Genomic DNA, 15,276 nt, shown 5'->3' with positions numbered 1-15,276 from the left:
TGACCCCACTTTAAAAACTACGGGATAGGGTGGAAGTTTTGTTGGTACTAGTTTAGGGTACATATGATTTTTGGTTGCTCTATATTACACTTTTTGTGAGGCAAGGTAACAAGAAATAGCTGTTTTGGCACCGTTTTTTATTTTTTATTTACAACATTCATCTGACAGGTTAGATTATGTGGTATTTTTATAGACCAGGTTGTCACGGACGCGGCGATACCTAATATGTATACTTTTTATTTATTTATGTAAGTAGCTTTTTTTACACTTTTTTTTTTTTACGGTATTTACCTGAGGTGTTAGGTCATGTAATATTTTTATAGAGCAAGTTATTACGGACGCGGCGATACCTAATATGTATACTTTTTCTTTTTTTATGTAAGTTTTACACAATGATTTCTTTTTTTAAACAAAAAAAAATCATGTTTTAGTGTTTCCATAGTCTGAGAGCCATAATTTTTTCAGTTTTTGGGTGATTACTTTGGGTAGGGTATGATTTTTGTAGGATGAGATGACGGTTTTATTGGTACTATTTTGGGGCGCGTGTGACTTTTTGATTGCTTGCTATTACACTTTTTGTGATGTAAGGTGACAAAAAATTGGTTTTTTACATCGTTTTTATTTTTATTTTTTACGGTATTCAGCTGAGGGGTTAGGTCATGTGATATTTTTATATAGCAAGTTATTACGGACGCTGCGATAGCTAATATGTATACGGGGTACGTGTGACTTTTTGATCGCTTGCTATTACACTTTTTGTGATGTAAGGTGACATAAATGGTTTATATAGCACAGTTTTTATTTAATTTTTTTTTACGGTGTTCATCTGAGGGGTTAGGTTATGTGATATTTTTTTAGAGCCGGTTGATACGGACGCGGCAATACCTAATATGTATACTTTTTTTTTATTTATGTAAGTTTTACACAATAATATCATTTTTGAAACAAAAAAAAAAATCATGTTTTAGTGTCTCCATATTCTGAGAGCCATAGTTTTTTTAGTTTTTTGGCGATTATCTTAGGTAGGGTCTCATTTTTTGCGGGATCAGATGACGGTTTGATTGGCACTATTTTGGGGTGCATATGACTTTTTGATCGCTTGCTATTACACTTTTTGTGATGTAAGGTGACAAAAAATGGTTTATTTAGCACAGTTTTTATTTTTTATTTTTTACGGTGTTTATCTGAGGGGTTAGGTCATGTGATATTTTTATAGAGCCGGTCGATACGGACGCGGCGATACCTAATATGTATACTTTTTTTATTTATGTAAGTTTTACACAATAACAGCTTTTTTAAAACAAAAAAAATGATGTTTTAGTGTCTCCATATTCTGAGCCATAGTTTTTATATTTTTTGGGCGATTGTCTCAGGTAGGGGCTCATTTTTTGCAGGATGAGGTGACGGTTAGATTGGTACTATTTTGGTGGGCAAATGACTTTTTGATCGCTTGCCGTTGTACTTTTTGTGATGTAAGGTGACCAAAAAATTGTTTATTTAGCACAGTTTTTATTTTTTATTTTTTACGGTGTTCATCTGAGGGGTTAGGTCATGTGATATATTTATAGAGCCGGTCGATACGGACGTGGCGATACCTAATATGTATACTTTTCCCCCTATTTTTTACCAATTTTCTTTAACTTTATTTGGGGAAAATGACGTTTTTTTGTTTATTTTTACTTGAAAATTTTAATTTTTGGGGGGGGAAAACTTTTTTTTTAAACTTTTTTTTCACTTTTTTTTTGTCCCACTTTGGGACTTGAACTTTTGGGGGTCTAATCCCTTTACAATGCATTCCAATACTTTTGTATTGGAATGCATTGGCTGTATGAGTAATACAGTGTGTATTACTCATATAGCTTCCGGCCTGTGAGATCCAGGGGGCTGGATCTCACAGGCTCGTCACAGGAAGGCAGCGCGATGCCTTCCTTAGGCATCGCGCTGCCTTCCTTAGGCATCTCGCTGCCTTCTATGCCATCGGGTCCCCCCTACAGCCACATGGGGACCCGATGGCACAGCCGCCGCAAACTGCAGGTAAAAGCCGCCGCAAACTGCAGGTCTTAATTGACCTGCGGTTTGCGGCGATCGCCGACACGGGGGGGTCACGGGACCCCCGGCGCATTTAGCCAAGGTGCCTGCTCAATGATTTGAGCAGGCACCGGGTTCTGATCACCGCCCGCCGGGCGGCGGTGATCGGAACAACACATGATGTACCGGTACGTCATGTGTCCTTAAGTACCAGGACAACATGCCGTACCGGTACGTCATGTGTCCTAAAGACATTAAGGTAAGATAAGGCTGTGTCCTTAAGGAGTTAAAAAGTCACAAAACCCAGTTTTTCTACTTTTTAAATGCCACATTTGGCACCTTTATCCTCATTTACAATTACACCAGAAACTGGCATAAATGATGACTGAAATCTATGTCAGCTACAAGTTGGAGTACATTTCAATCTGGCTCAGGGACTGAAGGAGGAGGCATTTAAGTTATGATGAGGCCTGTGTTTTGGAAGTGCACGGCCCATGAAGACTGGTGTAGCACAGGCTGGTCTTGATAAATCAGGGTCTTCATTTGTTAAAGGCATCGGCGAAGTTTAACCTGGTGTCTGTGTTAAGAGTTTAATTGGACGTCACTCCTCTTTCTTCAGTACGGTGCTCAATGGTAGTTAGGGTCAATATAGTAAATATAAACCACGGCACTCGTTATATAAGGTTGAATCAATTATGCTTTTTAATCATAAATCCATCCAGGAATAAGTAGCATAAACTGGCCAGTTTATGCTACTTATTCCTGGATGGACTTATGATTAAAAAGCATAATTGATTCAACCTTATATAACGAGTGCCGTGGTTTATATTTACTATATTAACCTGGTGTCTGAGCTGCAGAAGCATTTTATAGAGCAGGAGGAGCTGAGCAGATTGATATACAGCAGGCATCCTCAAACTGCGGCCCTCCAGCTGTTGCAAAACTACAACTCCCAGCATGCCCGAACAGCCTACAGGTATCAGCCTACATCAGAGCATTGTGGGAGTTGTCGTTTTACAACAGGTGGAGGGCCGCAGTTTGAGGATGCCTGATATACAGTATAGTTTTATGGGAAAATATTCAGTAAAACCTGTAATTTATACATTTTTATTCTTCCTCATTCTGGGCTTTGAAGTCAAGCAGGCGGTCCTATCAGTGATTGACAGCCTTCCCTCTATGACTGTGTATACAGAGATAGCTGTCAGTCACTGATAGGACCCCCTCCTGGACTTCAAAGCCCAGAATAAGCAAGAATTTAAATGAATAAATTACAAGTTATACTGAATCTTTTCCCATAAAACTAAACATCAATCTGCTCAGCTCCTCCTGCTCTATAATGATATCTGTAGCTTATATTACATTCTCATGGTGACAGATTCCTTTTAATGGACAGAGCTTACCTTACCTGACAAAGTAACAATGCTACCATCGGTACCTGATTTGCAAACTATTCTTCATGCAACTAGCATACAATTAATGTACTAAATTTCAGCTAAAAGTTATACTTACCTACATAGTTGGCTTCTCCATTTAACCTCTCACTGTCGTCCACCTGACATTTCATTTTGGCCATTTTGTGCAGAATTGAAGCCTTCTCTTTAAATTTTCCTTAAAATATTTGTAAACATAATTAACATTATAGCTGTTTACATATCAGTGCATTACAAATTAGCATTACTAGAATAAAGGTAACATGGAAATTTAACAATGTTGACATATTAGCATCTTAGGCTACTTTCACACTAGCGTTCGGAGCGGATCCGTCTGATGTTTCATCAGACGGATCCGCTCCGATAATGCAGACGTTCGCATCCGTTCAGAACGGATCCGTCTGCATTAAAACTTAGAAAATTTTCTAAGTGTGAAAGTAGCCTGAGCGGATCCGTTCAGACTTTACATTGAAAGTCAATGGGGAACGGATCCGCTTGAAGATTGAGCCATATTGTGTCATCTTCAAGCGGATCCGTCCCCATTGACTTACATTGTAAGTGTGGACGGATCCGCTCGCCTCCGCACGGCCAGGCGGACACCCGAACGCTGCAAGCAGCGTTCAGCTGTCCGCCTGGCCGTGCGGAGGCGAGCGGAGCGGAGGCTGAACGCCGCCAGACTGATGCAGTCTGAGCGGATCCGCATCCATTCAGACTGCATCAGGGCTGGACGGAAGCGTTCTGCTCCGCTCGTGAGCCCCTTCAAACGGAGCTCACGAGCGGACAGCAGAACGCTAGTGTGAAAGTAGCCTTAGTTGGTTACTATGGACAGCAAACACTCTCCTCTCCTCACTCGCTGGCTTTTAGAATGTTTTTCCTATAAGTAACTCTACTGTATTTGAGATACAAAAGACTGGAAAGTAAGAGAAGGTGGGTGCTGTCATGATAGGCTCATATCACATCCTGTGCAACTGAGTGTTACAGTACATGCAAACCATAAACTGTTTTTTTTTTACCACTGTATTATTATTACTACTACTCATCTCTTCAAACTAAATTATAACCTTGTCTAGTGTACTCCTGTATCACCCGTACATTCCTGTTATTTATTTTAAGTTACTTTATATACGGGAAGACTTTCCACATTAATGTATCAACTTGATATCAAATCTGGCACTATGAATTGTATGGTTCTTTGGTTTTAATGTTTGGTATAAATGTATTACCTGTAAATATTTTACAAAGTACATTACCAAGGCTGCCATCTTAACTCACAATTCCAGCGATGCACAGGTAAGCCCTTACCTGTGCCGGGAGCCGGTCTGAAACAAATGCGGTCACCGGGAGCAGGCAGTTCCGAGAACAGCCCGATAAAGGCCCCCGGCGGCTGTTCTCGGAGCTGCCTGCTCCCGGTGACCGCATTTGTTTCAGACCGGCTCACGCCGCAGGCACAGGTAAGGGCTTACCTGTGCATCGCCGGACTTGTGAGTTAAGATCGCAGCCTGCATGTTTTCGCGGGCAAACACGGCGAACTGGCCATCACTGGTAATAATTACCATTCTAATGAGGTTAGTATACATGAAATAAATAGAATAACCAAGAAAATTATTACAGCTTTTACAATGAATGCATCCCATAGTAACCCACAGATTCTTTTTCCTAAGCCTTAATCCACATTTGTTGATTTTCACTGTAAAACCGCAGCAAACAAAGAAAGCAAAAGCACAACAAAACTGACAAGTGTGAGTGAATGAGCCCTTACTTATACATTGTAGCTAATACCTGAAGAACAGGTTAGTTGTGAGCACTCAGTATACAGAATACAAAAGAAATAAACTGATACCAGAACAATATCAAACTGAAAGAAACATTGGCCATCATGAGTTATTAGTTGACTTAAAGGGGTTCTCCGGGAATTAAGAAAATGAAAATACTAAAATATGACTTTATTATAAATATATTCCCAAATACCTTTCATTAATTAAAATGGCTCATAATGAGCAATCATTAGTAAAATAAAATGTCTGCCATCCTACTAGTCCACACAAAACTTGTCCTAATTAAACAGGAGGACAAGGTAAAGAGCTGCACCATACTCCTCTCTTATTTGTCAGGGATTATGATCCTAAATACAGTTTATTATGAACTTCAGATGAATCTCTGTAGAAATTGAGTTGAGTTCATTAGGAGACATGAAGTACAGAGGATAGTGGGGTGTAGATAATGAGCAGCAGATCTTGTATGCAGTCTCCATTACTATGGCCCCAAATTACCTGTCCAGTCCATTCTTTCTAGACTTCATATCTACTCATGTACTCCATTCCTACTAAGATTCAGCTGAGAATCCTATCATCTGTATTCAGAATCATAATCCCTGACAAGTATGAGAGGAGGATGAGGCAGCTCTTTACCTCAGTGTTGTAAAGTAACTTGTCCTCCTGTGTGATTAGGACAGGTTTTGTCTGTACTAATAGGATGGCAGGTATTTTATTTCTCCTAATGATTGCTCCCTAGACAAAATGAACCATTATAGCTAATGAAATCTATTTGGGAATATATTTATACAAAATATTTAAGTATTTTCATTTTCTTAATTCCCGGTGAACCCCTTTAAAAGGGTTTTCCAGGATTTTTTTTAACTGATGGCCTATCCTCTGGCAGGCGCGCTTGAATGGTGTGGCGAAGAGGGGTCGGATTGCAACATGAAAACACAGCTCTCAATAGACACTCAATGTAGTCCTTGGGATACTTTGACCTGTGGCCTACATCATGCTAGGACTATGCACAAGATGGCAGTATCTTGGTGTAATGATATTAATGGATTACACTGCCTGCACCAAGACACTATTTGGGCAGGCTGTACTCATTGGGGGTTGGGTGAGATGAATACAAGTTTCATATTTTTTCTGTAAGAAGCAATTGGCGGACATCATTATTTTTTATGGGAGCACATGGAGCAGCACAGTGGCTCAATGATTAGCACTGGTGCTTTGCAGCGTTAGGCTCCTGAGTCTGAATACAATCAGGGACAACATCTGCATGGAGTTTGTATGTTCTCCCTATGTTTGTGTGGATTTCCTCATATTGGATTCCTTCAAAATTGACTATAGTGTGTGTTGGGGTTGAGCGCCTGTATGGCAGCCACTGACTTCCCATGGAGTCACCCCAGCCACACAACTATCCCTGCGCTTTGAGTCCCTGTGAGAAAAGCGTATTATAAATGACTGTCATTACTTACTAGGGGGGCATCTAGTGAACATCATAACTTTTTTAAGTGATCCTGAGGTAGCATCACTACACCCAGGGTCATACAGCGAGCATTATTATTGTCTAGCGGAAAAAAGGAACCACTAATCCTCTTTAGAGGGCACATGGGGTATTTTTACTTTCTAGGGAATACAGGACCCTAGAAATTACAGTCTAAACGGCATAAAGGGAACGCTAAGTAAGGGGCACAGTGGTGGGCATTATTACTTTGTGGGGGCACACAAGGACATTATTACTTTGTGGAGGACTGAGAAGGTTACTATGATTCTGTGGGGTACAAAAGATGACACTATTACTGTTTGGGGTACAAATAATGGCACTTTAACTATGGGATACACTATAATCGTGTGGTGTACAACATGGGGCACTATGTATCTGGCACTATTATTTTTTAGGCCTATATCTGGCAATATTGTTTTCAGAGAATATCTGTGTGGCACTATTTTTAGGGGTAATAATCATTATGACAATATTATTTCTGGAATACAGTGTTTGGTGGCACCGTGCCACACAGCAGGTTAACGGGGCCAAATGGGATATCAACACGATAGGGAGGTTTTGTAGGTTGGGAAATGGTAGGGAGAATGCTGGAAAAGTGAGCAGCTAAATATGACTTTGCAAATGCTGCAGACACACGTTGTGACTTGAATAAGTCATGATCGACTAGGCCAAAAGGAAAAGGAAAGTGAATATTTCCAATCAAAGTATACGTCAACTGAAAGACACAGTTTTTTTACTAAACTTCATCTACTTACCCATATGTTTTGCAGAGAACCTGTGTTAAAGGGGTTCTGCACTTTGTTTTAACTGATGATCTATCCTCTGGATAGATCATCAGCTTCTTATTGGCGGGGACCCCCGCCGATCAGCTGTTTGAGAAGGCAGCGGCGCTCCAGTAGCGCTGCGGCCTTCTCACTGTTTACCGCTGGCCCACTGACTTCATGACTAGAACAGAGCTTAGCCCAGCCCACGCTAGTTGATACTAGTCGTGATGTCAGTGGGCCGGCGGTAAACAGTGAGAAGGCCGCGGCGCTACTGGAGCGCCGCTGCCTTCTCAAACAGCTGATCGGCGGGGGTCCCGGGTGTCGGACCCCTGCCGTTTAGAAGCTGATGATCTATCCAGAGGATAGATCATCAGTTAAAACAAAGTGCAGAACCCCTTTGAACTAAAATCTACCAATATATGCTGGTAATATTGGTCTTTGTATAGTGTTTTTATTGGTAATATTGACAGTTGTATACTATGTTTTGTTTAGTATGGTAATATTTTTCATTCACTATTTAGTGGTGTTGCCAGAGGTCATGGCATTACCGGAGGCAGTGGGCACACTCATATCTCAGATGTGTCTTTACCCCCTCTGGACTGACTTTTGCTGAATGCTGATGAACAACTTAAAGCATATCTGAGTTTTGCTGCTCTATTTGATAGTGTCATATGATGGAGGGGGAGAAGCTAAGCTCTGTGATATTAATACTGTCATATCAGAATCCGGACTTAGGCCTGTCACCCAGTTAAGCCAGTGCTCTCTGCTCTGCACAGATGAAGGGTAATCACCCCAAAACAGCTGTCTTCAGATGAGATGCTGGTTTAATTATTATTCAAGTCATGTCTCAAGGTCTGTCTAAAATTACAATGACTAATATTTGTAATGTGCTTTTCTCACAGGGACTCAAAGCACAGGGAGAGTTGTGTGGCTGAGGCAACTCCTTGGGAAGTCAGTGGCTGTCATATAGGAGCTCAACCCCAACACACACTATGGTCAATTTCATGGGAAGCCAATTTTCCTATTTGTATATTTTTGGTGTGTTAGGAAATCCACACAGACACGGGGATAACATACCAGCTCCATGAAGCTGTTGTCCCTGATTGGACTCAAACTCAGAACCCCAGCGCTGAAAGGCATCAGTGCTATCCACTGAGGCACCATGCTGCCTAAAATGTTGAACACTGACTTATACGATAACTACCTTACATTAGAGGTAGAGCTTGTTAAGTTAGTTCATTTGCATTCCCTCTTCCCAGAATTCCAGAGGAGCGTTGCCTGGCCTATAAGTCTCCTCATGCCACTTAGGCGCTCTCCATAAGGAGATACAGTTTATGCACCGAATTCTGACTTATGCTTCTCACCCAGTTAAGTCAGTACTCTCTACTTTGCACTGATGAAGGTTAATCAACCAGAAACATCTGTCTGCAGATGAGATGCAGATGAGATGCTGTCTTAATTATTATCCAAGGCATGTCTTAAGGCTTGTCTAAAAGATCTGAACATTGAATTATAGGATAGCTACATTACATCTGGTGGTACCAGAGCTAGTTAACAGTTAATTTACATTCCCTATTCCCAAAAGCTGGTAGGCATGTAGGAGGTAATAAGCCAGAGTATTACCTTTAACGCTGAAGCCACTCCAAAGAGGATAGCACAATACTCTGGTTATTTTTCCTTGTTGGGGTCTAGGGCTGCAACGAATAATCTAAGTTATCAATAATATTCGATAACGGGATTCGTTGTCGACAAATCCCGTTATTGAATAATCGGTCGATTCATTGCTATGCGGGCGGTCAGGCGCTATAACTGCGGGTCCTTAACCGGCAGTAACTTTTACTTGAACTTTAAATCAGTGCATCTTTATTAACTTACAATGAAGCTCCGGTAACCGGCAGAGCGGGCGGCGGCGTAACGTCATTGCTTCAATCATAAAGTGGGCGGAGCAGGCGCGTCATGTGAGTGAGTGACGTTACGCCGCCGCCCGCTCTGCCTGTTACCGGAGCTTCATTGTATTTGTAAGGTAATAAAGATCATAGTGCTGATTTAAAGTTCAAGTAAAAGTTACTGCCAGTTAAAGGGGTTGTCCGGGTTCAGAGCTGAACCCGGACATCCCTCCATTTTCACCCCGGCAGCCCTCCTGACAGGAGCATCGGTGCAGTTCATGCTCCGATGCTCTCCTTTGCCCTGTGCTAAAACGCGCAGGGCAAAGGCATTTTTTTGAGATCCAGTGACGTACCGGGGCTCTTCATGGGGCTGCCAGGAACCCCGGTGACGTCACCGGCACTGATGGGCGGGATTTAGCGCTGCCCTAGCCAGTAAGACGGGGGAAGTTTCCGCCTGGCAGTGTGTTATTGAAAACAAAAGAGCCTGTGCCCTGTGCGATCTAGCACAGGGCAAGGGAGCGCATCGGAGCATGAGATGCTCCGATGCTAGCCTCAGGGGGGCTGCCTGGGTGAAAATAAGGGTATGTCCGGGTTCAGCTCTGAACCCGGACAACCCCTTTAAGGAATACTCTTTAGATATTATGCTTATGTGAGTGGCGGGGCCGGTGTATTGGGAGACACTGTTATGGGGGAGATCTGTGGATGACACATATAGCAAAATATGTTATATAGTGTCATCCATAGATCCCCCCATAGCAGTGTCATCCACAGATCCCCCTCCCCATAACAGTGCACAGATCCCCCTCCCATAACAGTGCCATCCAGAGATCCCCCTCCCCATAACAGTGCCATCCACAGATCCCCCTCCCCATAACAGTGCCATCCACTTATTATATTTTGTCATAATATGCTAATTAGGTGTCTCATTGCACACAAACTCTGCTCCTTTCTCTGGCTCCTTCTTATCTTTTTTGATTGACAGGCAGTAGCAAAGCAGCCAATGAAATGCTGGCCACAGAAAGTAGCGGAGTTTAGGTGTAATAAGAGCAACAGTGATGCCCTCACTGCAACGCCTAATGTGCATATTAGGAAAAAGAATCATAACTTGAAGATGGAGTCTTGGATCAATGAAAGAAAACCAGCATCTTAAATCAGGTGCAAACAGTTGGATAGGGAGTCTTCTACTTAAAATATGTCTGAAATAAACCCTCAAGAAAACAAGAACAATTATGTCAAATATATGTTGTTGCTGCTGGTACAAACTGCAAATCCCAACATCCACCCTAATTCAGCTTGTAACTGCTATAGAAGTGAAAGGAGGATTCCAGTAGTTGAAGTTTCAGAACAGCTGGGGTGCCGGAGTTTGCTGATCCCTGCTTTAGATAATGGAGCATTACGGTAATTCAAATATTACAATATTATTTATTATAGTAATAATACTGGGCTTGGCACCTGCTTCAGGCACCAGGCATGTAAGGGCTAATTTAGACAAGGGAGCTCCAACTCGTCCATGCACTGGCCGAAAAAAATGGATTGCATTCGAATAGTGTTTGTGTGCACTCTGTTTTTCTTGTGCACTCATTCACTAAAATAGTTGAGTCTTGCAGGAAAGTAGGACATAAATGGTGAATGCTGTGATGGACCATATGAATTGGTCTATTGATTATAGTGGGTCAATGTTCATGATATCTCACAGATATAAAAATATTCCAGCCCACAACAGCAGGTGTGCAATACACGGGCACTGGCTTTGTGCATAAAGCATCACGGATGTGGACCCGTTCATTAGAACTTGTTCTATTTTTTTGTGGTGCGGACGGATCACAGATGCATTCAAGTTGAATGGGTTTGGGTCCAGCTGCGGCAGCCACACATATGTTGCCTGTGCATTGGGGACTGCAAATTGCGGTCCCCAATGCACGGAACGGCCAAGCAATGGCCATGTGCATGACACCTGATGCAGATATATTGTCTATCAATTCATAAAGCATTAAACAATAAATCCAGAAAATTCACAAAATTTTATGCATGACTAGCTGAAAGAGGGACAGACTATTCTGTATCCTATTCTAGATATCCGCTAGATCTTTCAATTGTTAGGCTAATTCCCCCCCCCCCCCCCCCGCTTATTTACAGTATGCACAAGCAAATCAACAATTTTACCACCAACTAGTTAACACTGAAGGTATATTGGCAATTGATCCTTGCTAATGTATATAATGTATCACTGAGGGCAAGGACCTAAAACGTAACTTTTATTTATAATCACAATAAAATAAAATTACAACTTGGATAAAGCATCCTAATTGGTGCGTAGAAAGCCATCAACGGTAAACAAAGGGCGGTAAAAGGCTGAGAAAATGGGATACAGGGAATAACTATTCCTAAACTTTCCCTCCACAGCTGCTCAGCCCAGAGATACACCTTAAAGGGAACCTGTCACCTGGAAAAGACAATTTACACTAATCACAGTACCTTAAAGTATCTCTCATAGTGCGCCCAAAGATGTATTCATATCTTCTTTCTGCGTTGTGCTGTCTCATAAAATCGACTTATAAAACTGTGTTTGTCACCTTTTTGAAGTCGTGCTGAAGTCACGGGGGCAGCGCCTCCTTGACTCAACCGTTGGATAAGCCCGCCCCTATGCCGCTCCTCCGCATATTGATGGACATTTTTCCCTGTAGCCGTGACTGCACTCTTCTCGCGCATTCGCTGTGCGCGTCCTGCCGCAGCGCGATCCCGGCTACGGCTCCCTCCCTCCCTTGCATCTGCATGTTCACTGAGCCTGCGCTGCAGTGTAAGCAGACAGTGATCGCGCTCACGCCGCAGGGGAGAAGCGATGGGCGCGAGTGCGCTGTATAGGAACGGCGCAGGCACAGTGAACAAGAAGATGCCAGGGAGGGAGGGAGCCGTAGCCGGGATCATGCTGTGGCAGGACACGCACGACGCATGCGCGAGAAGAGCGCGGTCACGGCTACAGGGAAAAATGTCCATCAATATGTGGAGGAGCGGCATAGGGGCAGGCTTATCCGACGGTTGAGTCAAGGAGGCCGCTGCCCCATGACTTCAGCACGACTTCAAAAAGGTGACAAACACAGTTTTATAAGTCGATTTTATGAGACAGCACAAGGCAGAAAGAAGATATGAATACATCTTTGAGCACACTATGAGAGATACTTTAAGGTACTGTGATTAGTGTAAATTGTCTTTTCCAGGTGACAGGTCCCCTTTAATGGTAGGTGTACTCTGTCCGCATACCTAGGACTGAACTGTCCTTGAAAAGACCCTATTACAAGATGTAATTACAAGATGTATCCCAATTTCACAGGTTCCAACGCGTTTCCCCCTATTAATGCAACAGAGGGTTCATCAGGGGACAATACCTAAATGGGTCAATACAGAAAAAAGAAAAAGTGTGTGGCCTCTTAATGGACTAACAGCGCATTGATATAGGGGCAAAACGCACAAAAATGGAACCAGTGGTACACACATGTACTCCTAAGATACAGAGTTTATGGCAAAACAATTCGGCAGAGTTGTAACCAACAGATAGAGACAACATTAGTCACAGTCTCTTAGCATTCATACGATGCAACAGTGCAGGGACTAATATAGGTGAGGTCTCAGCTTATCTACTGCCTCTGCACAGATCACAGAGCATGACTAGAAAAGTCTGCCAGTCAATGAGGTTCCCTTCTGTCCATTGTGGCTATGGTTCATGGTGGCTGCTGTAAGGCATCTCTCTAAGGGTACAGCCACACGGTCAGGCTTCCTGATGCAGTTTTGGAAGCCAAAACCAGAAGAGAACTCAAAAAAAGAGAAGTCTTATCTGTCCTTTATACTTTCTCTCCTTTTTGATCCACCGCTAATCATAGCTTACAAAACTGCACCAGGAAACCTGACTATGTGGCCATATCCTAAATGCTGTTCAGTAAAGCTCATACAAGATGGCAGTTCCCATAATCGTGTTCAGGAATTAGAATACAAAATCTGAAAATAAAAACAGATTAGATTGGCGTAGACTTCAGATTCTGGCGCAGGGCAGGACAGAGCTATGCTTGATTTGTTAAGAGGCTTCTGCCTCTTAAATCAGGTATATCTCACGCCAGCGCAGGGAGATCAAGCCTGGTGAATGGATCCACCAGTCTTGATATATCTCTCCCTATATGTGTTGCTATCTGGTTTTAACTGGCAGAAAACAATTTTGATGACATTCTCTTTAAGCCTCATGCCCACAGAATTATATATTAGTACAGGGAGTGCTCCCATGTCGTGCCTCGATTATGACCAGTTTAGGTTCATGAAGGAAAAGATAACCCTTGGGGTATGGTCACATATGTTTTTTGTGCTATTTTTGAAGCCAAAACCAGAAGTGTATTCATAAAAGAATAGAAGTAGAAGTTGACCATTAGGGTGCCTTCACTCATGGCAGATTGTCTTGCAGACATGACTGCAACTGAAAATCAGTTTCATTCATTTGAATGGGGCTTGCAGAAATTAATGTGCTTGCCTCCAGATCAACCTCATTCAGATGAATGGAACTGATTTTCAGTTGCAGAAGGAACATAACGCTTTATCTATTTTCTTAACCCACTCCTGGATTCTGGTTTCAAAAACTGCTTAAAAAAACAAAGATAACACATAATGACACATATAGCTGCATGTAGACGTCCTGATATACACCGAACTTGGGCTGTTTAGACAAATGGATGTATGAACAGTCCTGGCTATATGGATAAGTGATCAGGCCATTGAGCTAGCTTTCCACAAGTCTACATGTCTGAATGATTGAGCAAACATATGACTGGTTGTTATCTAAGAAACTGAGGATGTCTCTGGATGTCCTCTGAATCGAATATTGTATGGCCTAATGGCCCTCTGCACAGCTCAGTTATTTATGCATTGCAAGACCCTGTTATAGGCATGCTGACTTGCACTTTTATGTGTGAACCCACTGGCATGTATTTCTGCTATAGTAGTTATTCTCATCAATGGCCGACATTTTAGACCGAAGCATTTTACATTAATAAGGGTTCGGCCACTCACCGTGAAATTTCCACTGCAAATTTTGCCATGTTTCCATGGCAGAATATACACTCACCTAAAGAATTATTAGGAACACCATACTAATACGGTGTTGGACCCCCTTTTGCCTTCAGAACTGCCTTAATTCTACGTGGCATTGATTAAACAAGGTGCTGATAGCATTCTTTAGAAATGTTGGCCCATATTGATAGGATAGCATCTTGCAGTTGATGGAGATTTGAGGGATGCACATCCAGGGCACGAAGCTCCCGTTTCACCACATCCCAAAGATGCTCTATTGCAGGGCTGGCCAACCTGCGGCTCTCCAGTTGTTGCAAAACTACAACTCCCAGCATGCCCAGTCAGCCTACAGCTATCAGCCTACAGCAGGGAATGGTGGGAGTTGTAGTTTTACTGGAGCTGGAGAGCCGCAGGTTGGCCAGCCCTGCTCTATTGGGTTGAGATCTGGTGACTGTGGGGGCCATTTTAGTACAGTGAACTCATTGTCATGTTCAAGAAACCAATTTGAAATGATTCGAGCTTTGTGACATGGTGCATTATCCTGCTGGAAGTAGCCATCAGAGGATGGATACATGTTCTCATTCTGTTTACGCCAAATTCGGACTCTACCATTTGAATGTCTCAACAGAAATCGAGACTCATCAGAGCAGGCAACAGGTGAGCTCGTGCAAATTGTAGCCTCTTTTTCCTATTTGTAGTGGAGATGAGTGGTACCCGGTGGGGTCTTCTGCTGTTGTAGCCCATCCGCCTCAAGGTTGTGCGTGTTGTGGCTTCACAAATGCTTTGCTGCATACCTCGGTTGTAACGAGTGGTTATTTCAGTCAACGTTGCTCTTCTATCAGCTTGAATCAGTCGGCC

The 15,276-nt window shown here is 42.6% G+C and overlaps 1 protein-coding gene across 1 annotated transcript in view; it reads right to left on the bottom strand.

The window, feature by feature from the left end:
* Nucleotides 1–15,276, bottom strand: part of SLC24A2 (solute carrier family 24 member 2) — a 330,968-nt gene that overhangs the window by 29,851 nt on the left and 285,841 nt on the right. Inside the window, exon 6 of the mRNA XM_040417225.1 lies at nucleotides 3,538–3,636. Within this exon, the coding sequence (XP_040273159.1) occupies nucleotides 3,538–3,636 (99 nt within the window). The remainder of the gene's footprint in view (nucleotides 1–3,537; nucleotides 3,637–15,276) is intronic.

This window comes from Bufo bufo, chromosome 2, assembly GCF_905171765.1.
Source record: "Bufo bufo chromosome 2, aBufBuf1.1, whole genome shotgun sequence".
Lineage (NCBI taxonomy): Eukaryota > Metazoa > Chordata > Amphibia > Anura > Bufonidae > Bufo > Bufo bufo.
This window is presented reverse-complemented; position numbering and strand designations above follow the sequence as displayed.